Here is a 24358-nt window from a genome sequence, read left to right as displayed (position 1 = left end):
CTAAAAGGATTAACTCCTGGAAGCAGATTAAATTAAACACTTTTTTTTTAGATTAAATTAGATTTATCGTCATCAGAAAACGTTTAGGTATAGAAAAGAAAAAGTTAAAAACAAGAGAAAAGAAAAAACATCTTGTTAATCAGATCACTACAAAGACAGCACTTTTTTTTAGAATTATGTCACAAAACAGGATTTTTTTAAGAAAAAAATGAGTCAAGCGTAACAATTGATCAACAATCATCATCAAAACATGACTGTTACATATTTTCATCCCCAAAACCATTTGAAACTGTTTTCTTGAACTAAAGTTCAAACTTCTGTAAGGCTGTTTCTAGCTCTTTCACAATTAAAGATCCGCTAAATCAAAATTAAAAGATAATTATGACGTGATTTTAACTCAGAGGATTTTTTTAAACAGTAGCACAAGGTTCAACACAAACCCATATTTTAAACTTCTTCATTTTTTTGGCACTCAAATATTGATAAAAACTATGTTATTCTGGCTTTTACTGAAAATAGCGAAAATAAAAAATGTAATTCTAGCGTAACTATAAGGACCACAGTATGAATGCTGGCAACTCATTAAAGTTTTATGGATTTTTTAATCACATTTTTGTCCTTTTTCTATCAGAACAAAAGGTCAGTAGGTCATTGAATTAAATAAAAAAATCCATTGAATGTATGTTGACAGAAAGTTTGAATTTCAGGCAGCAGTTGATCACTTACCGTCCACCGTTTGGCTGAAACCAACAGAGGAGAGACTGAATCACTGGAGGATCAGCCAAGAGAGTCAAAGTGAAACTTTAGTTGCGTAAACATAAGGAGGTTGAACCTCATAAGGAACTCGACTGCGTTTAAGCAGCTCTACTAAACTAGTAAAGTCACAGCAGGTGGGTGGTCACCTGATTGTGACTAAAACATGATTTATAAATCACACTGAGGGTAGGGGTTCTAAAATAATGTTTCATTTCCCATTTTTATAATTTTGTTCCCCTGAAAGAATAATGTTTTTAGCATGTCAAAAAATAAAAAAATAAATATATATATATAGTTGTTAATTATCCAAAACTGTCTTTATTAACCTCATTCCATTTAAGTGTCTGTTTTTTAAATGTCTTTATTGCTCCTTTACTTCATGGTTTTACCAAGTTTATTTATCTGCCACAAGCCTGGATTCCTGCATTTTGGGTCCTACACCACCAGTTCCTAATAAAACATAACAAGAGCTTTGCGGATTTGGAATCATCTTTTCTAATGATAGAAACTTAATTACACTTATGAGGTTTACTGATTAATTTACATTTACCACACTTAGCCTTCAACAACAGGACAGGCAGAAAAGGTTGTTTTTCTACTTACAAACCAGTAGAGAATGAAATAAAATGTAATTAGATACGATTTACCTTTTGCAATAAGGAATTTCTACGTTTTCCTTTGCTCTTACAGGTATTTGTTTAGAGTGGACAGTAAAACTTGCAGAAACTCAAAAGATGTTGCGAGATTTTCCACATCATTTTATTGTTATTTGGCTTTTTAGCAAACAGTATTCAGTCTGATATCGCAAAGGCACAGCTACAGACAGCTGCTGACGTGAAGCAAATATAAACGATAAAACACAAGATTGAAAAAAAGGCACTTTAAAAATGAATTTCTGTGGAAACATCCACTGCAAGGATTTTATAAAATAAGGTTGAAATGACATCAATATTGACCAATGAAACATAAAAAAAATTAATATATAAAAACATGGAAAAAATACTTCATTGAGAAGTGTAAAGTTCTCTTACAACATCAAAACCTCTTCAGTGCCGTCTCGTCTGTCAACGTCTTTAGTTCCTCTTTAATAAACTGTTTTAACTCTCAACACAACTATTTTATTTTTTTCCTCTTTGGTTGGTGGAAGTGCACACAGTACAGTAAACATTGAGTAACACAGTGAGCTGGGTGGGTGCAGTAAAGCTGCCGGAGTGGTGCAGGTGTGTGAAGAGCAGCAGCAGAAGGAAGGCTGACTGATTACATGGTCGTCGCCATGCGACAAGATCGGCAGGCAGGAAGTCTACTCGGCTTCATCGCTCAGAGCAAACCTGGACAAGAAAAAACATGTTCACAGCGGAACAAATTATTACAATCTAAGAGCACAATAAAGAGGAGCATAACTGATGTTACACTTTATAAAAGACTCTCCCTTAGAGACCCAATCCAATCATCTTTTGATCGATCGTAAAAGCTTCCCCAGTGGTCTTTTAATTGGGATTATGTCGTTTTTAGGTTTTCTAGGATATACTTTGCCCAGAGCAGAAGTAATTCATAAGAAATTTGCTTCTGAGTCCTGGGCGTGACTGTTGGCATGGAGAAACCCTGCCCCCCTTCCTCTCTTTGTTGCTGAAAGCTCCAAGTTTACATGCTCTCCTGCTAGCCTACAGGCCCTCACACCCCCTTCATAACATCATTAGTACAACAAAAATGGCGAGCAATGTCGGAGCTATCCAGCTGTACAGTTTAGAGCCAGATTCCAGCTCAGATGAGGAAAACAAAGACGGTCATGGATCTAGTCATCTACAAGTTGATGCATCAGAATGAAGCTGTTACTATAAATAAGTTTCTTTATGATAAACATTTGGTATCATGTATCAAACCTGGTCTGCTTACCACTGTGTGATTCCAGACTTTAGATCCATCTGAGCTAACTCAACCTGAACCTGAGGAACAAACATGTCATATCAGCGTAAAGAAAAGAATTGAAGACAACAGAATAAGAAAAGAGAGAATAATTTTCTCACTAAAATAGAAACCTTAGAAAAAGACTGATCTGGCTTTAATGTGGTGAAACAAATGAGCTTGTTAGCATTGGGTACATATTTGAAGTTTTAGAGCAGCAGGGGTGACATTATCTGCCACTCATCTGTCTTATGTTGTTTGTTTGCAGCAGTGGCGATTTCTTTAAGACTGCAAGGGAAGCTCAGCTTCCCTTATAACGTCACAAAATTAATGGTCAAATATGTACTAATGTTTTAACATTTTATTGACTAAAAATGCATTAGAAAATGTTCATCTCAAAGACGTGTTCGTTCAGAATCCGTTACATATAGAAGGTCGGCTGACTCGATTTTCTTCTCATACATTGCTGCAGCGTCACAGTGCATTTCCCTATTGAAGCCCAGCGTCCATTGACTTCAATGGGGCCGCTTTGAACGTTTTTTTTCAGCGCTTCGAAACTAGACGGTCATTGGATAAACGCTGCGATTATGTCCCGCCCACGGACGCTCAGCGTCTCTGGGGGTGAATGGGGAGTGGGCTGGCCCGGACTCCAAGCTTCTGCGTGATGATTGGAGGGTCTGTCAAAAGACTGCATCTCTTTTTGACTGACAGCGATTCTGTACTATGAGGAATCACTAAAGCTATTCGCGCTCAGTCCCATCGCGGATTTCTCAAGTTCAGTCGAAATAAAAACTGCTGCAACCTATTTCTTTGATATTTGCTTGGCGAAATTGCTTGATTTTCATCATACATTTCACACAATTATACACCACATTCCTTGTTTCAGTTTTACAGAGTTTAATATATTTTTTTAGATCGTTCAGTCATTCATTCCTTCATTCATTCATTAATCCATTCATTCATGTAACGTTAGTAGGCTAGGCTAGCGTCTTGGGTGAAACTGCTCATAATGGCAGACGGTGCTAATATTGTCGACCTGATTTTGGCGATTCCTACACCCGAAACACAATGGGCCAAGGCCGTTTAAGCAGTCTAGCTCTGCTGGCCATTGAGAGCCACACTGGACAAGTCACTTGAAAAGACGCCTAGTTGGTATGACAGGGTCACAGACAATTTTCTTGAAAAGGAACGTAGGGCAGAATTTACTTTTAAATAAATAGACAATTTTATGATGTAGGCCGAAAAGGAGCTTTCCCTCTCTGACAGACCAGTAGCTGGTTTGCAGAACAGAATCTCTGCTAAAGATTCTGACTTCCAGACTCACCTGTCCAATAACATCTTTGCCTCTGAAGGAGTTATTTTTCACAGATGCACTGAGGCACTTGAATGGAACCTCCTGCTCCGGCAGATCAAACTCAAACCTTAAAGACACAAGCAGAGACGTCATCAACGTTTATGGAAGACTCGATGGAGCAGAGACACTGGGTTCTTTTACCTTTCATTGTACTCGGGGTTGAGGTCTTTTTTCTTCACGGCGGTCTTTCTCTTGGTGGCTTTGGTTTTGTCTGGCAGCAACATGAGAGAGACATAGCTGTCTACTCCATCCTTACTTTGTGCCAAAAGGCCTCTGTGTATGGAGATGATAACAATTAGAAAACTAGACCTCAGCCTGAAAAAATAAAAAGAATAAGAATAGAATCTAAGAATACAAAAAAACTGCTTTTGATAAGTTAGACATTTTTCAACTTTCCCCCTTAACTTCTCCCTTCAGTCTTGGATGTTTTAGACTCATGTGATAAATATTTCCTCATTAATACAAGCAGATAATTGGTTAAATATAACTGCAGGACCTTCATCTGTTAAATGTCTATATTTTATGATGTAAAAAGGACTGGAGAGCGAAGACTGCACGTCGAATCCAACATGCACGGTTCAGGCTCATAAATAACAAATTTTCAAAACAATAAAGAAAATAAGGAGATTCTGTCTTTTAAACACATGAGAACTGATCATACCTAAGCCTTCTCCCAAGAACTAAACAAACAGATGATTAATTGAAGCACATTGTGTTGGAAGGGCCTATCGAAGCTGCAGTGATTGGTCCTGAAAGAAACATCTCCGCATTCTGGATTATTTTCAAGTGAAAACCAAGCAAAGGTGTCCGAACAGCTACATTTCTGAACATTTTTAGCTAAAATTGCATCATAAACGCAGACGGTCTACCTGCAAACCTGAAGCACACTGTCTAAGAAAAAAAAAAGATAAAAGTCACGCTGCTGGAAATTGCCCATTTTAAATCCAAATGAGCAATGAGTTTTTGACGGAACCTGAAAAATGTACGGTGGCCCAGAAGTGCAAATCAACAAGTCACTCAATGCAAAAACATATTAAAGATCACACAACTATTAACAAAGCAAAAGGCATAATTGAAAAAAACAACATTATATTTTAAAAATCAAAACAAATTTCAGAAACCAAAATGTAAGAAAGCTTCTGTTGGAAAATGTTTCCATGACAATTAACTTCTGTTTGAAAAGGTAAACAAACGTCATCAATTAATCAAGGACATCCCACAATAGCTACCTTTTCCAGATTCTTATTTCGTGTATTTTTTTACATTTAATTTAGATTTATGAGAATTTCTTTTGATGTTCAAATTTTTTTCAATGTTTTTATTTTATTTTTTAAATGTAATGCTGTTACTTGTTTTGTTTTTTTAACTGTTGTTGTGGTCTATAATATGTTTTTGTGTTAAGTGATTTATTGATGTGATTTACAGATTTTACTTACTTCTTTAAAAAGATGTAAGGAACAAAAAAAGGATACAATAAAACTATTTTTTTATTTACTTTTTTTATAGAAATTAAATGTACATGGCTAATCACTTTAAGGGTCTTGCAAATTTACCCAACAAATTTAAAAAACTAAAACAAATCTAACTTTAAGGAAGGAAAAAAAAAAGTATTCTACAAAAATCAAAGATTGTGCTGTGACTTACCTGCAGGCATGGACGAGAACCACTAGTTTTTTCTGCTGAGGGGCGTATGTGAGAGACATCTTCAACTGTCCGGCGCTTGCCGCGGCACACGGAAGAGCCTCCGTACCGATCAGATGCAACATTTTAGTGTTCAGAATCTTTAAAAAACCAACAGAACCTTCAGTAAGAGTCAGCATTCATTGTCATGTCTTTTCGTTTGTTTTGTGTTGCCACCTTGAGTTCAGCCCGCAGCAGGATCTGGCTGTAAGCTGAGGCTCCATCCAGATGGAACCAGCGGTCCAGAACCAGCTCTGGTTCTGAGAGCAGCTCCCTCACAGGAACAACCAAAGATCCCATTGGTTCGTCCCAACCGCTCGAGAGCTGCAGTGTGAGAAAGAAGAGGATGCTGTCATTGGATCATCTTACAGGTGCAGTGGTGTAAACCCATCCAGCCTGAGCTCACAAACTGTGCAGTGAGCAACAACACGTCTGTGGTCTGAAGATGCGGATCTTGCCTTCACGATGAGAGTCTGACGTTTTGGGTCACGAACCACAAAGTGAAAAGATTCATTCCACTGAGGATTGGCACTGCGGTCACACAGCTAAGGGGAATATGAAGATGGCATTAATAACATTTTTAGACAACATGACACAGCAGCGAAAAGAAGATCCTCACTTTGGTTTTGGAGGAAGCTTCTCCCAGAACGAGCTCGGCTCCTGCTCTGGGCTCTTTTCCACTCTTCTTTAGCTATGTGGTAAATGAGAAACAGGGGGGGGGGGGGGTGTGTCATTGTGTGGATCTTTGATAAGTGTGGGACAGACTGTGGAAAAACTGCAAACTCACAGGCAGTGACTGTGCTGCCTGGATGTAAACAAAGAGCAGCGCTGCAGAGGGGACCGCTTTATTCTGGTAAGACTGGAGCGACTCCAACTGCATCACCTAAAACAGAACCAAAAAAAAAACATGGAGTCAGCTGTAAAAAAAAAAGATTAAATTAAAAACATGCAGGAGGGCAGACCTGGTCCAGTCTGATAGAACTTGACACTGTAGGAACCCACTCCAGAATTACATGAACTTGTCCAGACTTCACATCCTTGAGGGTGAACCACTGCAACACAGCCGCAGTTGAAGAGGCAGCAACTCCTCATTAAGACCAGATAACAATCAATCAACAGCAGCTACTGACTAACCTGATCTGTGTACTGTGCACTCATGACCTCATTCAGCCGAACACTAAATCTGTGAACACAAGAACGAGAAATTATTCCATCTGTCTGAAAAAAAAGAACATTTTGATGCTGGCTAAAGCCTTTAAATAACAAAAACTGAAAAAAATATGATAAAGTACTCCCAAACATTTGATTAAATCAAAAAAAAAATTTGTACCAAAAAACTTTAAACAAAAATAATCTCTCAATGTCAACTGTAGTATTGTGTTTTTGAAGATCCAATCATGGAACATTTGTCCCTAAAACCCAAACATTGCAGTGAAACTTTTTTTTTCCCATAACAGGACTTTTTCTCTATTTATAGATCAGGAGCTTGAGAGAAAATCACCTCCCCAGGAAGTCGTCAGAGTTCAAATCCTTATCGAATGCTTCAAACTTGATGTCCTGGTCATGGTTCCCACTCAGAACCACCTGTGGATCACAAACAGATTAAAAAATCTGCAGAGAAATATCCGCGAGCATGAAGTTCTTTACCGTATGTGTCTTACCTCATACATTTCATTCCATGTTGGGTTTAGATTCTCTTTGATAACATGACTCTTAAACATAAACCCCCCAATGTTGATTTTTACATATGGGTCGCTTTTGCCCTTTCCCAGAACGATGTCCTTTGCCACCAGATTCTTTGCCTCCAGCAGATGGATCCTCAGCACCCCCTACAGGACAATGAAGGTAAGATGGTAAGCAGCAGAGCCACAGCTCATAAACATTTGAAAGACTTTAAAAACTTATTTCTGGCAAACAGTTTTGGTAGAGTTTTATTCACTTCTAATTGAAACAATTAATTAAAAGTAGTCCTTTAGAAAACTGAATCCAATTTTTCCCCTTTAATTCACAATATCTTTATTCCTTAAACCAGCCACACACTGATGAAAAAAAAAATATATATATTTTTTTTAGCAAATGGTGAGTTTTACTTTAAAATTATGGGACTTCCTTGTTTTAAAAAAAGCTAAAATGACACATAAAAACATGCTCAAGAGTCAGAACCTTCTGTAGGGGGGGTAAGATAACCTTACATCCAAAATTTAAAAAGGGAAACTATAAGATCAACTTAAGTCTGATAGAAACAGTTCTAACCAAATGGTTCGAATACTTTTCCAAATGTCAGACAAATGATGCAATTTAAATTTGAAGTCAAAAAATAGTCAAATTATATATACTATATAAATATATTTTTCCCAAATACTAAAACTAATTCCCAGCATGGTTTTAGTGACTTTACACCCACAGTGGTACTAAAAGCATGGAGCACTTTTTATTGGCTGCTCCACAGGCAACCTTGTAGTCTGTCTGATCTTGTTGGGGTTGTAATTTCATGTGCCAGAGAAAGCTGTGCACATGAAAGCAGTTTATTTGTTTGCTACGTTTTATTAAGCAAAATGCAGTATATGATTTAAAAAAACCCCCACCTCTTTCCCAAAGTCTCTGGGTGGCGTGGTGCGTGATTGAAGAGCGGTCTCCGCTTTAGGGATTTCACTGACTTTTGCAGATGGCTTTTTATCAGTGGGAAGACCTGAGAATGTAGACTGAGCGAGGTCCTCCATGGTAGTGCTGCAGTTACACACACGAGCATTAATTATTATGTATGTATTTCCTTTTTGAACTTGTTTTCTATCAGACATGACAGGAAAAAAAGAATAAAAAACATGTTTTTACTCACCAGTCTGTTTGGGCGCTTGGCTCATGATGTGTTTTTAAATCCTGGGATTGTTCCTTTATCGTCTGACGGACAGATACAATACAGTTACTTAAATAACAAAACATATTTGTGGGATTTTTAACTAGTCCTTTTGGGAGACGTGACTGACCGCAGAGGAAGGACACACATCCAGTGTGGTTTGAACATCAGCTGGTTTCCTGGGATCAGGCTTTTCTGTGGAGAGGTCCGGATGTGCGGCTTCAGGCTCTTTCTGGGGCTCTGACACCTTAGGAGATCTCAAACCAGAAAGTGAGGTTATAAATCATGACAACCAGCCTGCACTGACACACAATAATATGGCTTTGCTGTTTCTGAGCGGTGGGCTAACAGGTCCAACCTTCCACATGAGACAAATAACTCACTGGGTTGCAGGCAGTTCAGAACTTTTTTCCTCCACATGTGCTGCTTTGGGAATTTTTTCTGCATCAACTTCTTTCTTGGAAGCAGCAGCAGACGGTTTTGGGACGTCTGTCATCCGTGTGTCAAGGATCTGCAACCATCAACCTTCCACTCAGCCTCTGTGTCAGCCGCAGCAGCATTAACCTGTGCATGTGCATGCAGTCGTTTACCTTGAGCTCAGCTCTGAGCAGAATTTCACTTTCAGGTGAAGCGCCATCCAGGTGCAGCCACTTGTCCAGAACCAGCTGAGGTTCAGACAGCAGTTCCTTCACAGGAACTACCAGAGATCCCATTGGCTGGTCCCATGCACTGGACAGCTGCAGACACACAGAAGGTTATGGGCTGGAAATGTTCTGACAAAAGATAAAAGTTTGTGGCTCCTCTGTTGTGTGACACGTAAAGAACATCCACCTTCACTATCAGCATTTCCTCTTTGGGCTTGTGAACCAAGAAGTGAAACGCTTCACTCCACTGGGGGGACGTGGAGCGCTCACACACCTTCAAACAGAAAAAAGGACGAGACAGAAGAAACAATATGACGAGATACAGTTTGTTAAATGAGTTTGAGTTCAATTTTAAGATGGATTCAGTAGAAATGAACAAGCTTTCAATGATTCACAGTTTTACATTGATGTGAGGCCAGGGATGAAATTAAAAAGGGTTCAATTTGAAAGCTTTATGGAAAGAATGTAATCATTTTTAAACTATTTTGCATCACACTTTTAACTTAACTTAAGTTCTAACATTCAGGCCTAAATAATATGACACACAAACAGAAGTTGTGCATGCATCCCTGCATGAAATCTGTGTGTGTGTGTTTGCTTCATGCCTCCATTCATCACCTTTGTTTTGTATGTAGTGTTGCCCAACAAAAGTTCCGCTCCTGCTTTGGGCTCCTTTCCACTTTTCTTAAACTGCAGAGTAGAATTAATTATTTTTAAACCTTTTTATCCATTATCCCTTAACGTAGTTAAGCCTTCTTGAAGCCATTGTATTTCTAGAGTCATAAAAATATTTATATGCAAAACAAATGTTTCATTTCAGACACAGAATGTGGAGTTTAAAGATGTGAGGACTCACAGGAAGCATGCGTGCTCTGTCCATGAAAACAAAGAGCAGCGCTGCAGACGGAACTGCCTTGTTCCGGTAAGACTGCAGCGACTGCAGCTGCATCACCTGCATGAATCCAACAAATTCATTTACTGCTGTGACACAACAGAACCTGGAGAGGAAGCATCAAGCTGGAAAAATGAAAAACGGCACAAACTTGAGCCAGGGCGTCATTTCGCGACACAGTTGGAACCCACTCAGTTATCAGACGAACACGACCTGAATTCACATCGTTGAGAGTGTACCACTAGAAGAGAAAAGAACCATCTGAGTCACAGCCTGTAAACATTTGAAAACCAGATCTGCAGTGATCTACCTGGTCCTTGAACTGGGATTGGATTATGTCAGACACGCAGATTTTGAACCTGTTAGGAAAAAAAATGTAAATGTTCATCAAAAAGTTGGATGAAGACACAAAGGTTTTACGACTGAGACTGAAATATCCAAAGGAAATGTAACATTTAGAAACTTTAGTAGTGAAAAATAATTTTCGTTTATGTTCATTTGATTTGCAAGTTTGCTGATTTTCTAATAATGTTTAAATACTAATGTTTATGGGTACATATAGTTAAAATAACTATGTTTTGGACAGTAAATACAGTTTTTTATTACTGTATGTTCTGAGGTTTTACCAATAACAGACTTCTACTTCATCAGAAAAACTCATCAGCCACTTTATTAGGTCTTTTTTCTCTCTATTCTCTATTCTCAATTCTTACAATGATTTTTAAGTTTAAATGATCACATAAATTATAAATACACTTTTTTATTTGTTACTTAGAGGATAATGTTTGAAAGGCAGTGTGATAAGAGTGGAAAATATCGCCAGCTGGATCAAAACTTTTTGCTCCCTTCATTTATTTAACAAAAAGCAGACTCGAAAACAAAAAAGCTGTTTAACCATAAACAACATGAAGCACAGACGTCTCAAAGAAACTGCCAGACATTATGCTAGAGTCAAATACAAGGTCATTAAACCTTTTGACTTGAACTAAAGTTAAAGTCACAAAAGTCTTCCACAGAAAAATGAAAACAAATGAGGTGATGAAATGGTCCAAACACCACAGGTTGAAATGAAAAGGCTGTAATGCAAAGGAACTATGACCTCTGAGGTTCCTCAAAGGATGGAGTTGAAAAAGAAATCAACTCATGGGTGTTTTAACAGAGATATTTTTTATTGTTGTATCAATCAGGGAAAAAAGTCTGAATTAGGCCTGAAATGGAATCAGATGAATAACAATATGAGCTGATTTGATTGTTTTTGTCTTTTTGTTTCCTCTGGCTTTAGACCATTGACTGCCTATGAGAACTAGACTGATTGACCCCTCCCCCCTGGCGTTCAGAAGAGGAAGTGCCTGCGGGCTCCAAAATCCCATAAACTTCTATAGAGAACTAAACAACCAGTACTCAGTCATTAGTTACATTTATTCATTTATTGAGACAGCGTACAAAAAGGCTACATTAAGCTACATTAAGCACCAGATTGTAGCTCAATAGCTAATTTCCATCTGTAGTCCCAAAACAATACATTATGGTTAAACATTCTAAACATATTTACCAATTTAAAAGAAGTGTAATTAACCTCTTTAATTACATTTGTCAGAATAACAATTTTGAACATGATCTTGATAATCCTAATTTTTTTCATGATAGTGCAATTTATTCATGTTATAAACTGACCAATCAGATGATGTGGTCTCACGTCAAAAAATCTGACTGACAGATTTCGTGTAGCCCACTTTCAAGTGGTAGGGATGTGGACTTCCAAGAAGCTCACTCTTGATTGGGGAGAGAGGTTCCCATAGAAACAACCACTCGGACGAGTCACTGCTAACTAATGATGTCAAGCTCCAACAAGGCATATCACCAAAAAAATGGCAACAGAATTGACTGCATTTAGGTGGAGCTCGATGTAAGTTGTTGCTTTCTATGGATGACGTCACACTCAGTCGGTCCAGCTCTCATATACATTCAATGGTTTAGAGCCCTGATGACTGATGTTATTTGTTTGAGAAATAAAAACATTTTTAATTAATTCTTTATGCTTTGAAAATTGTTCATTGAGGCTGAAAATCAAAGCAGATTAAGACCACTCTGGGAATAATAAAACAGAAACATTTGAAATGAACCCTCACCTGCCAAGGAAGTCATCTTTGTTGAGGTCTTTGTCAAACAGCTCCACCTGCACTTCCTGTCCAGACTGAGGCCTGAGCACCACCTGTGGCACCGCAAAGCAGTTTAGACTGAATAATCCGTGTATTTAAAACAACTATAACGCCTTCACGCACCTCATACATCTCATTCCAGACTGGACTGAGATTTTCTTCAACCACATTGCTCTTGAACAAGAACTCTCCAACACTGATTACAGCATAGGGGTCACTCTTGCCTTTCACCATGTGCCCAAACCTGTTGTCTTTAGCAATCAGATCCTGAGCCTCCAACAGGATGATTCTCAGCAGTCCCTAAATGGAGGAAATATGAATACAAGCAGCACTCAGATCAAAGTTTAAACTGGGTTTTTGTTTTTCTGCTGCCCTCAAATTGTCACTTTGTGATGTTACCTCAGTGGCAAAGCTAAGGTGTGGTGAAGTATGAAGGGGCTGCATTGTAGCAGGACTTTGGGATTCTTCTGTCTCATCCTTGTTGACATCGTTTTCAGTTTCTTTTCCTTGAATTACTTCATCAGAAATCACAGAGGAGGTTATGGTCTCCATGGGAGTGTCCACTGAACTTGACCTGGAAAGGTAAAGAGGTATAATGAGGAACATTGACAAGATAATAAAAAAAAACGTTGCATCAAAAACCATCTCTGAATTATTAATCTCACTTAAGAGCCGTGTCTGCCTCTGACTTGTGTTTGGCTGGTGGATGATCAGCTGCTGCATTGACCTTAGGCTTTTCAGCAGCACCAGGACATTTAGTAGAAATCAGCACCTGGAATTAGATTCACTTTGTTACCATATTGTAAACAGCGGTACTGCTGCCATGATTTTGAAAACAAGTATCAGAAAAAAGGTTCGAGACAAGACTCTGCCATCCCAAAAAGAATAAGAACATTCTAAAAGAAGTTAAGAACAGCAACATGATAAAGAAAACAAAACGTTTCCATTACTTTCAGTTCGATTCTCAATTGGATCTGGCTTTCAGGTGACGCTCCATCCAGGTGGAACCACCGATCCAGAACCAGGTCCGTCTCAGAAAGCAGTTCTCTCATTGGAACAACCAAAGAGCCAATGGGCAGGGTCCAGCTGTGGGAAAGCTGAAACAGCAATAATAACAAACAATATGAGAGAGAAACAGGGAGATCTCCCTTTTTATCACCTGTGTGTGAAGTTGCTCACCTTAAGTATCAGAACTTCTTCTCTGGGGTCGCGCACCAGGAAGCAAAAAGCCTCATTCCAATGAGGAGATGTTGTCCGATCGCACACCTTCAGAGGAAAATTAGCAAACATCCCTCACAGTTAAAATGTTGAGTCAATACCAGCACTCTGGTTATTCAAAGACTCATTCCAATCAAAATAGTGTTTTTGGTGTTTTTAACATGTTATTGTGTCTCTTTTCTAATGATAAAGGGCCACAATGAAAATTAAGCTCAAAATTGCATGTCTGGGGATCTCTTTTTTTTTTTCAAATTTGTTGTAAATCAGGAGCAGATGGAAAAATGCTATTTGAAAAAGAGCTTATTTGTGAAGTAGAAAAGACAGTGGGTGGGCCACAAGCTCCCTGCTTTGAGCTCTCAGCAATGGGGGAAAGGAAGGGGGGCGGGGTTGCTCCATACTCAAAACTCAGAGGCGAATTTCTAATGAACTACCACTGCTCTGCAGAAACTGTCTCATAAAAGACAGTTTTTTTTATGTTGGCGAAGTACAGTATAATTATAATCAAAAGACAACTGGGAAAACTTAAAAAAGATCAAAAGACGATTGGAGCTGATCAGAGTGGGTCCTTAAGCAAGATTTGGGTCTTACTGTGGTTTTATGGGACACTTTCCCAAGAATCAACTCCGCTCCTGCTTTTGGATCTTTTCCACTCTTTTTGACCTGAAGGAAGCAAAATAATAAGGATCGTGGGCTCAAAAGGTGACAACCATTTTTTCACATTATTGCTCACAAAGTAATTAGGAGACTAACCGGTAAGCCATATGCCTGCTCAACAAAAACAAAGAGGAGACCTGCAGAGGCCACGGCCTTGTTTTGGAAAGACTGTCTGGAGTAGAACTGGAGAGCCTACGCAAACAGGAAATAAAGACAGAATTAAGCATGATGAATCAGACTTTGGACGCAGTAGTCATGAGTGATTAAAGACTAAATGTGAAAATGCTGACTTGGTCCAATCTGTCTGCTTCTGAGGATGTCGGAACCCACTCGAGCACGAGGTGAACCCGCCCAGACTTCACATCACTCAGGGCGTACCACTGACAGAAAAAAAGGCAGAAAAGATAAAGAACATCAAGCAGAGTCCATTCCTTTGACTTAAAGTGCAGCATCTTCCCACCTGATCTGCGTATTGGGCGTCAATGATGTCCTTCAAATCGATCCTCAGCCTGGAGTTAAAAAATGGTGAGATTAGAATGTGTCATCTGTTTATGCTCCATGAGAAAAAAGCCTGTGTTGTAGTGACCTGCCCATGAAGTCATCCTTCATATCCATGTCTTTATCAAACACCTCCAGATGCAGCTCCTGGCCCGGGAGCTGGGTAAGAATCACCTGAGAAGCATTCACAGTTTGTAATTGTCATTATTTTATTTTTAAATACTTCACCAGGGTCATTTTGGATATGATCCATGTCAAACAAGCAATTCAAGGCAAATCTATCAATTATTTTTGGTATGTTACAAAAAAACTCCTAAATGGCTTTTATTTGATATTTCTAGATGGCAACTTTTGCTTTAAGGTCTATGACGCTGGGCTTTATAGCCACACACACCTTTTCTCGCAAATGCATCATTCAATGAAAGCTGTAAATGCAACAAGAACCTGACCTCATACATCTCATTCCAGGTGGGATTCAGGTTTTCTTTGATGGTTTGGCTAGTGAAGGTTTCACCCCCAATGCTGATCTTGACGTAGGGGTCGCTCTTGCCTTTCAACATGCTGCCTATCCAATTGTCTTTTGGAACAAGATTTTGACCTGCCAACAAGTGAATCCTAAGAAGACCCTAAATATGATTAAAAAAAAAAACGTATTAAATGTTTTAACACACTTGTATCAGCCATGACTGTTTCCAACAAACGTCCCATCTTGTCCTTATTGCCCCTCATTACCTCTGTAGCAAAGCTCGGATGGGGGGAGGACTTCTGGGGCAGCGGTTTCTGCATTGCAGCTGCTACACCGGATGACACATCAGATTTAATATTTTCTTCATCCAACCACAAGACCTACAAGTAAAAATGTGAACATAAAAATAATTAAAATGAGAAATGTTAATCCATTGTTGCACGTTACAATTCAAGAAAGGAATCCTGCAATGGTACCCTGAGAACTGCATTGACATAGATGCGACTGGCTGGTCCAGAGTTTTCCAACTGGAACCACTGGTCCAAAGACAGGCTAGACTCTTCCAGAATGCGAGGAAGAGGGATTCTCAGGCTGCCCAAAAGCTGCTTGCTGTCAACGTCCTTGACCTTAAAACAGACGAAAGCTTAACGAAAACCTTGACTCGTTTAACTATCAAAAAGAACACTCAGTTGATTTAGACGATACCTGAAAGTCTATGTCCTGTTTGTGGGGATCCTGAATGAAGAAGGTAAAAGCTTGCTCCCACTCTGGATCAATAGTTGTGTAGCAGGTCTGAACACATGGAAAAACAGCATCAACATTTGCAAGCAGCACGATGGACTGCCTCTTGATCACCTCTGCAGCCTCACATTTTTACCTTGCTCTCTCTTTTCGTGTCCTGAACAGATATGTGGACCGTGGGGTTTGGCTCTTTATTTCCCTTTGTCATCTATAAAACAAAACACAGTAATAATAAAATATGGGCTCGCTGGAGAGCTAATAAATAGCAACCACTAACTGTACAACAAACTGGACAAGTGTGACGTCACTCATAGAAAATGGCTTACTACTGGCTCCAACCAAATGAAGTCATTTTGGTCACCATTTTTCAGCAAAGATCAGTGGCAGTGATTGGTTAGAGTCAGTCTTGACTATGGCAACCACTCTAGCAATCAGAAGTGAGCTTGTTGGATGTCCACACTCTTACTACTTAAAAGTGGGCTTAGAAGAATCTGTCAATCAAACGCTTTGAACGTTAAACCACATTCTTTTTTTGGGGCATCTGATTGGTCAGTTTATAACTTCATGATCATTTTTCTTTCCTGTGCTCTCTCAGTTGAGTCCTCCTGCTCTGGGTCAGCTGCTGTTTAGCTGCCTCAGCTCTGAATCGTTGCTTTGCTGTAGTGAGGCTGGTCCCCGCCTGTGATGCTGCACTTGGCTGGCTATGTGGCTTTCCATGAAGGAGGAGGTCCTAACTATTAGCCTTTCCGCCGGCCTACTTTTCCGTGCTCAGCCTGTTTCCTCATGTTTATCTACAATGGTTAATGGAGGGTTGTGTGTGGAGGGTGTTTAGCTTTTATATTACTGTGCTTTTTTTTATATACATTTATTTTGCTGTACAGCACTTTGAGTTACCTTTTGTATGAAAAGTGCTATATAGACAAAGATTGGTTTGATCTGATTTGATTAAATAACTTGTAAAACTTACACGACATGAAAAAATATTATTTAGAAATTAGGTTTAGCAAGAATATGTTAAAAAATGTAGCAGAGCAAGAATAGTTAAACTGACAAATATAATGACTGAGTAATAGCTGCTTATTTCACAATAAAAGTCTGTGGAATTTTGGCTTCTTGGAACCAGTGGGTACTTCCTGTTTGGAACACGAGGTGGGAGGCTACACGCAGTCCTGTTCCTATATATAGTCAATGATTGTGACGCTCTATAGCTGGATAATAAACATGTGGGTCTTAGTAATGCTGTATTTGAGTAACCATGGCAGCAGCAGAAACACTTCAAAAGGTTGTGGTAAAATCCAGGAAGTGAGCATAAAACCACACAAACTGGCAGTAAACACCTAGTTTCTGCTTTTCTCTTACAGGGCTCTAACAACAACAGGTATTAGAGTAAATTCTTTCACATCTCAAGAGAACGGTTGCGATTAAAGTCTACAGACGAAGAAAGGGAAAAGAAAACGCCTTTTAAGGCTGTAATAGAAATCAGCTCTGCGGCCGACACAAATATGGCAGAGATGTTTGACTCACAGGAAGTGCCTTAGCCTTGTCTAGATACACAACCAAAACGGCAGAAGAAAGTGGCTCCAAATTCTTTCCAGTGACGGCCTTGCTCTTCTTTAAGACCTGAGGAAATTCAAACAAAAAACGTGTCACTGGAGTACAGTCTTTCATAAGTTTTTATCATGGAACACTTTATAATGAAAAAAATAAAATAATGATACAGAGTAAGAAGAAATAGGAAAAAAATGAAAATTGGAGGCTTCAACCTGTTCTAATTTATCAGTGTTGGGAAGCAAGGAGAGCCACTCCAGCCTGAAGTGAATCCGTCCAGATGAAGATTCCTTCAGTGTGAACCACTGCAATGATGTTAATGAGCATACATTTGAATATCACTATATTTATTCTTAAAAGAGACCTAACAGCGTTCACTTACATCGTCCACAACAATGGAATTTTTAACAACGCCCAAATCCAGTTTGGTCCTATATGAAGAAAAAGAATAAAACAAATGAAAGAGCTTTTCAACAGTTATACAAGAAGTTGAGGCTTTTCGCATGCCGATCTTGACAGATGACATTTGGAAGAGTACGACAAAGATGGAAATTTTTCACCTTCCCAGAAAATCGTCTTGGTCTCTGTCTTTGTCGTACACCTCCACCTCCAACTCCTGACCTGGCACCTCATGGACTATTACCTGATGTTTGTGACACACACGAGGACATGAGCACTGATACGAGACAAATCCTAACTAACACAACACGCAGAATGGACTCAGGTGGGAGGATGGCACACCTCTCAAATTTTAAGGACAGTACTGCGATTCTTGCTCACCTCATACATCTCTCCCCACTTGGGACAGTCCGTATTGTCAATGTGTTTGGATGTAAATGTCTGAGGCCCCACCCTTAATACGGCATAGGGGTCGGACAGGCCGGCCATCACCCCCTTTACATTGTGGTCCTTGGCTGGCAAATTCTGTGCCTCCAACAGGTGAATTCGAACCACACCCTGGAAAAAGAAGAAATTAACTTATAGTAGTATTTCCCAAGGACTCCCATCATCTACATCTGTGTTCTCAGACTTCACCCTGGGAAGAGGACAGCGTAACTGGGCCAAGTGCAAATCAGGAACCAGTGGGACAACCAGCCGGTTCGGCAACACCAAGAACGAAGCGATGGCATCCATAATCATGCTGTCTGACTTGGCGCTGCAATGACCCACAGTCACATTTCAGTGAAAAAACTTCAACCCCCTCAGATAAACATTCAGAATAAAGGCGTGGAAAGGACTACAGTGCAATTCCAAGAAGGTTTTATTTCTGTAGGACTCACTTCACTCCAGGAATGTCAAACAAATTTGTCAGTCCAGTCCAGTTGATGTCTAGTTTCTGGGAAGAAACGGGAGCCCGGTCAAAGAGAAAATCAATCAGGATTTGCAGCAAATCAAACAGATATAAGTGACACATGATATCTGCAGCGGGAAGGGTTGATGATACAACAAGACAAAGAGAGAGGTGACCGCTGATGGACCTACAGGACGACGGATGAAAAACATGGTAACTGCGCCCACAATGGGCACATCGCCAATCAGAGGCTCCAGAATCACACGCATCATCCCATGAAGCTAAAGACAAAGAAACACAAAGGATGTAAGCCGTCTTAATGCAACCCAGATACACAGATGCCTGCTGAGGTTGAAAAACCTGAAATGGTATGAAGTTGCTCAATAAACAGAGCTAATTGTCCAGGCCCACCTGTATTCCCTTGACTCCAGCCTTGCAGAAGTATCTTTTCACTTCAACGTTAATCTCCACATTCCCAACATAACTGAGGGGAAAAAAACAAGGAGCTCATCAACACAGACAGGCAAAAAATCCCAAAAGCAGAAGTCACCACCGTGATCAGAGTACAACGAATGAACAGTCACCTGATGTAGAGATCTAACAGGACTTGTCCTTTATCGTTCTCTGTGTGGGCCTTGATTCCCACAACCTTCATGGCCTGAATCAAGCAGAAGACATTTCATTTGCACACGAATGCGGGAAACATTTTGATGTGGAACAGCCTCTATACCTTGTCTCCCATGTCGACCTTAGTGAAATTAAAGGTCTGAAGGTGGGTGGTGGAGGCTCTGATGGATGGAGCAATAGTTTCCACCAACAGCTTTTCCAAGTACTGGCCGACAAAGGGCCACACCTGCTGCAGTACCTGTCAAGGACAAGCTTGAAGTGTAATTAACTTTAGAGCTTTGGGAAAAAATTTCAGCAGCTGAACAGCAAAACGGTCAGACGTGTTGGCTTGAAAGACCCACTCCAATGAAAATTGTGTTTTTCGTGTTTTAACGTGTTTTTTTTGTGGCATTTTTCGGATGATAGAGGACATATATAGGGAAAATTTAAGTCCCACTCCATTCACCTTTTGATCTATTGTAAAAGCGTTCCCAGTGATCTTATTATGATTATGCTGTTTTAGCCAAAATCAAAAAACTTGTCATTTTCTAGGATATAGTTTCTGCAGAGGGGCAGTAGTTCATTAGAAATTCACCTCTGAGTTCTGGGTGGGACTGTTGGCGCGGAGTAAGCCTGCGCTTATTTCCATGATCCCTTTGTTTACACTCTGTCCCATTAGCTTATACAGCCCATACAGCCCCCCCAAACCCTAAACTAACTGTAGCAGTGCAAAAAAGATTGGTGAGCAATGTTGGAGTCATCTAGCAGTCCAGTTTTGGGTCAAATGCCAGCTCAGACAAAAAAAAAGAAGACATACATGAATGAATACATCAGAATGGAGGAGGGCAGGGAGTTTTTAGCCTGGTGATTGTAGTTTGTATGTAATAAATACAGGCTTTTTCAGACAACATTTTTCAGTCTGCTCCTTATTCACTAGGATTTGAATAAAGGAACACTCAGACACACAGTTTTACTCTTAATTGTCTTTATGTCCCCCGGCTGTAAAGTTAGGTTTGGGTGTGAGGGGCTGTAAGCTAGCGGGAGAGAGTGTAAACAGCCCACGCTCCCGCTCACAACTAAGAAGCAAACTTCTTATGAACTACTGCCGCTCTGCAGAAACTATGTTCTAGTAAATGACAGTTTTAAAAAAAAGTTTTGGCTAAAAACAGCATAATCATAAGTAAAAAAACTGCTGGGAACGCTTTTACTAAAGATTAAAAGATGATCGAGAGGGACTTTAATAAGCAAAAAGAATGACAGAGTCAGCTGCAGCCGCTCGCCCTTCCCAGCTGCTTTGTCCTCCTATTTATGTTCACGACACGACATGACACAATGAGCGGGTTGAATGGGTTCACTGCATACATTGTTGTGTGGCAAGCAAAGAAATTAGACATCTTTGGTACTCTTGGGGGAATGTAGAGTAACCTTGACGCAGGGGCGGTGTTTTGTAACAAGCGAAAAAGCAGAACAGTTGGTTACTGTGTGGCATAAATGCAGAGTGAGTCATAAACTGCTGGCTCCTGTGGAAGTCAGAGGAATCTGCTGACCGCCCCTCCAGTTATGGCTCTCAAACCGATGCTTTGTTTGTCATCTGCTGCTTGGGTCTCATGGCTCTGCTATAATGAAAACTGTTTTTTTTTTTTTTCTGGTTAAGATGATTAAGGAAGCTGCCTTTTTTTGGAAGTCTGAAAAGAAAGGGCTCTCTCCCCCACTTTCCTGTGCTGCCGGCGCTGAATTGGAAATGTTGAGAGAGCTGCCTGGCGCCGGGCCTGCTCCCTGCAGCACACAGCAGCCAGCAGGGGTGTGGCCTTCGCAGGAGCATGCCAGCAGCAGTGCTACCTTCTACCATGCAAGCTCAAATGTCAATCAGCATAAACCCTCCTGCTTTAAACATGCTTGCCTGTGAGACTAAACATCTATGGAAAGTGAAGGTTTTCTTACCTTATTTAGCCATTCCACTTTTTCTACATCAGGAAAGTTTACCTGAGGGAGGAGAAATGGTTTTTATTTGTTTTATTTTCAGCTACACAGCCTGGTAAACACACAACAGGAAAAGGAAATGATTTGTAGACTCCAGTCTGGGGATGTCATTAGTTATAAAGCTGGTATCTCTCCATGGTTTACAGAGAGAATGTTTGCAAAATGAAAATGTGGACAAAAGGGAATATTTTAAAGCTTGTAAAAAGAATGCAAATATGCATGTTTTGCAAAAGTTTATCGAAACTTCCTGTGTGACCTGACCATGCATGCCAATTGGTTAGAAGGAAACCCACTGGTGAAGGCAGCACGAACGGAAACTTATCTTCTCTGCAGCTTTGATGGCATCTTCTTGCAGGTTTGAGTTGCTTTTATTTTGCTGCATTTGCAGAACTTTGAGAACTTTAGTTTAATAACTAAGTTATGCAAACAACAGATAAATCATGAGATGGCTTTTTGCGCATCTGCATTCTTATTGCAAAAAAATTGGTTAAGTTTCAAGACTGCTCTGTTTACAGACACCACAGATGTGATTATTGTAAGGTTACTGCAGGTCAAAGAGGGAAGTGACTGGATTTTTATTTACATATTTGGCTGTTTTATCTCACCCAGGCTGGAAGATCTCGCTTGATTTTGGAGAGCCTGCTGGATGCGTAATCGTCCCCGTCGCTGAGCAGCTGCATGGCCGACCTTAGGCGCTCCTCCTTCGCTTCTCGGACGTGTTTCCATCCCGTGTAAACCATCATGCCGAAGACCAGCAGGCTGGTGCTCACCCGGTAATAACCGGCGAGGTAGACGGGGAGCAAGGCGCTCAGGCATTTCCCGAAGGTCCACAGCACCGCCACGGCGCTGATCCCCTTGACTTTGACGGGATCCTCAGCGCCGTCACTCGGCGGGTTCGAACCCTCGGCGCCCTTGGGCTCCGTCGGCTCCGATTTGTCGTTTTGCATGATCTTTTCTGGACTCCCGACTAACTTAACGGCTAAAGCTCCATATCTAGAGTCGGAACCTGGAAGAACAAACCGCGCAAGTGGGTACAGTGTCCGACCAGGTGTTCGGTTAAAGGTGGATAAAATAAAATAACCTGCAAGTTTCTGAGTTTGTTTTGAGTGAAGGCAGAAAAGAAGAGACTAAAAACAAGCCAGTCCCGTTAACTGGATGAAGCCCGAAGCCACGCCCACCGCCGCAGGAGAAAAAAAACGGCCGAATTTTTCGATGCTGTGTCACTCCCATCTTAAAATAACCCTGAGATTTGAGCGCAGCTTTGTTGAAGAAAACGCCCCGGAGGCAGCTTTAAATTAACAAAACAAAACGTTTTCACAAATTAACTCATTTAAATTCTGATTTTATTCTTCATACAAATAAAGAAACCAATGACAAAGCCCCATAAAAAGGTGGAAATAATATGTAAAAAAGTGCATCACAGACATTGAAAACACACACAGACAAAAAAAGCCCAGAACATGAAAGACCCACTCCTATGAAAATCCTGGTTTGAACATGTTCTTGTGGCATTTTTCTGATATATTATGAATATAAAGATCAAAATGTAAATTTTTTAATGATTGTTAATTTACTGGATTATTTTAATGTGGCGGTATAATGAAACAAGACCAAAATGTTTGTTCAACTTGTCAGGTGCTGCCAAGTTGAATCACCACACTCGTCTCGTCGGGTCTCGCGATACTACAGCATGACCAACGTCCAAAATTTATATTTTGGACGCTTAGACAGACGAGACAGATTAGACAGATTTTTAAGAGTTTATCTGTGACTTTTTAGAAAATCCTCTGGGCGGGCCGCAAGCTCCTTGCCCCGCCCACAATTCAAAGGCAAATTTCTAACGAACTGCTGCCGCGCTGCAGAAATGATTTCTTAGAAAATGTGACAGTTTTGTATAGTAGTACGCATAAAAACGGCATAATCATAACAGAAAGACCACTAGCAACATTTTTACTATATATCGATGATCAGTGGTTCTTTGAAGGTGAACTCAAAGGGCATCATTGTCAGATTGAACTATCACATTATGAGACAACATAAAAACCCAACTGTTGAAAGTGAACAATTTAAAAAAAATCTACAAAGGATAATGAAGGCGCAGATGTTTGATGAAGACACTTTTGATGCCGACTAGAGATGACACACCTCGTTTCAGCCTCTCACTGAGACCAAGTCACCTGTTTATTATAAGAGCGAACAGCAGTTTAAGGTTTTCATTTGCAGATTTTCACTGTTTTTTTTTTTGTATCTAGTATTACTTTTGTCCATTTCTGGTTATTTCAGTGATCACAGTAGCTTTCATTACCAGAGGATTATCAATTTTGTCCATTCATCCATCTTTTGAACCCGCCGAATCCCATTTTTGGATCACGGGGCTGCTGGAGTCAACCCAACTACTGTTGGATGAACAGGTTGTTGTTGGTCTGTTGCAGGGCCACACAACACACACATTAGGCACAATTTAGAGATACCATTTAACCTATGAAGCATGATTTTAGACTGTGGGAGGAAACCAGACAGCACAGAGAAAACCCATGCATGCACGAGGAGAACATGCAAACTCCACACAGAAAGGTTTTAAACCAAAACCCTCTGACTGTGAAGCGAGAGTGCGTTGGAGAAGCTGCACCTGGATGCAGTGTGCAGACCGAGGTGTGCCGCATAGCATTGAGGCAAGCCCACTGAATGTGATTTTGGATTACAGTAAAGGCTGGCATTCAAAAATACTAAGTGTCTCATCTTTTTGAAGCTGATCTGGTTTCTTTGGTCAGTAATGATCTGCTGTTTAGGAGAAAATTCTCTATGTTCTCAGGTGCAGGGTGGTTGTGGAGTCAGTTCTAGAAGAAAGGAATGTTTTTTTGTTTTGCTTCTTATTCCAGTGGCACTCATTTCTGTACGTTTTTGTGTTGATGTCTCGTTTTGTGTTTCACCTGGAGCTCAATTCCATTCACGCTGCTGCTGTGCTGCGCTGAGCGTGTGATGAACTTTCACTACTCCTCCCCAGCTCAGCACAAGCACTGTATTGACCAATTATGAGCGGCTTAAAGAGAAAAAGGAAGCGTTTATGAATTTGTAGATACAACTTTGTTATAGTATTAAACATTTACAACCCTGC

General features: G+C 40.2%; 1 protein-coding gene and 1 long non-coding RNA gene across 2 annotated transcripts; one reads left to right on the top strand and one right to left on the bottom strand.

The window, feature by feature from the left end:
* Window positions 1–1493: 1493 nt before the first annotated feature.
* Window positions 1494–22190, bottom strand: esyt1b (extended synaptotagmin-like protein 1b). The gene is made up of 52 exons (XM_023955170.2): window positions 21849–22190; window positions 21205–21246; window positions 19388–19522; window positions 19242–19315; window positions 19069–19141; window positions 18849–18938; window positions 18647–18702; window positions 18402–18522; window positions 18147–18323; window positions 17927–18009; window positions 17749–17797; window positions 17582–17671; window positions 17343–17438; window positions 15955–16026; window positions 15783–15869; window positions 15554–15703; window positions 15344–15457; window positions 15061–15237; window positions 14700–14785; window positions 14574–14622; window positions 14404–14493; window positions 14210–14305; window positions 14048–14119; window positions 13421–13507; window positions 13192–13338; window positions 12907–13013; window positions 12641–12815; window positions 12365–12541; window positions 12212–12294; window positions 10393–10441; window positions 10234–10323; window positions 10047–10142; window positions 9809–9880; window positions 9378–9464; window positions 9137–9283; window positions 8930–9057; window positions 8677–8803; window positions 8529–8590; window positions 8278–8419; window positions 7354–7521; window positions 7194–7276; window positions 6827–6875; window positions 6655–6744; window positions 6480–6575; window positions 6312–6383; window positions 6151–6237; window positions 5870–6016; window positions 5657–5793; window positions 4154–4285; window positions 3983–4079; window positions 2650–2699; window positions 1494–2084 (listed from the first exon to the last, which is right to left on the bottom strand). Exons 1-52 carry the CDS (start codon window positions 22188–22190, stop codon window positions 2057–2059), a joined length of 5433 nt encoding a protein of 1810 aa, XP_023810938.1. The 3' UTR covers window positions 1494–2056.
* Window positions 21462–24358, top strand: LOC110015169 (uncharacterized). Its single transcript, XR_002290299.2, has 2 exons — window positions 21462–21598; window positions 21853–24358. It is a non-coding gene; the product is annotated as an uncharacterized LOC110015169 (long non-coding RNA).

The sequence above is a fragment of the Oryzias latipes genome, chromosome 5 (genome assembly GCF_053564925.1).
Source record: "Oryzias latipes strain Hd-rR chromosome 5, Olatipes_Hd-rR_3.1".
Taxonomy (NCBI): Eukaryota; Metazoa; Chordata; class Actinopteri; order Beloniformes; family Adrianichthyidae; genus Oryzias; species Oryzias latipes.
Note: the sequence above shows the minus strand (reverse complement) of the source record. Positions and strands in the feature narration are given on the sequence as shown.

What these genes read in the sequence shown, in the direction of transcription:
- esyt1b (XM_023955170.2), bottom strand. Translation starts at nt 22,190, where the DNA reads ATGCAAAACGACAAATCGGAGCCGACGGAGCCCAAGGGCGCCGAGGGT. An exon ending in AGGAAATGCTGATAGTGAAG is followed by an intron (nt 9,284 to 9,377) that starts GTGGATGTTCTT and finishes GTGTGTCTGCAG; the next exon opens with CTGTCCAGTGCATGGGACCA. An exon ending in AACCCCGAGTACAATGAAAG is followed by an intron (nt 4,080 to 4,153) that starts GTAAAAGAACCC and finishes TGTGTCTTTAAG; the next exon opens with GTTTGAGTTTGATCTGCCGG.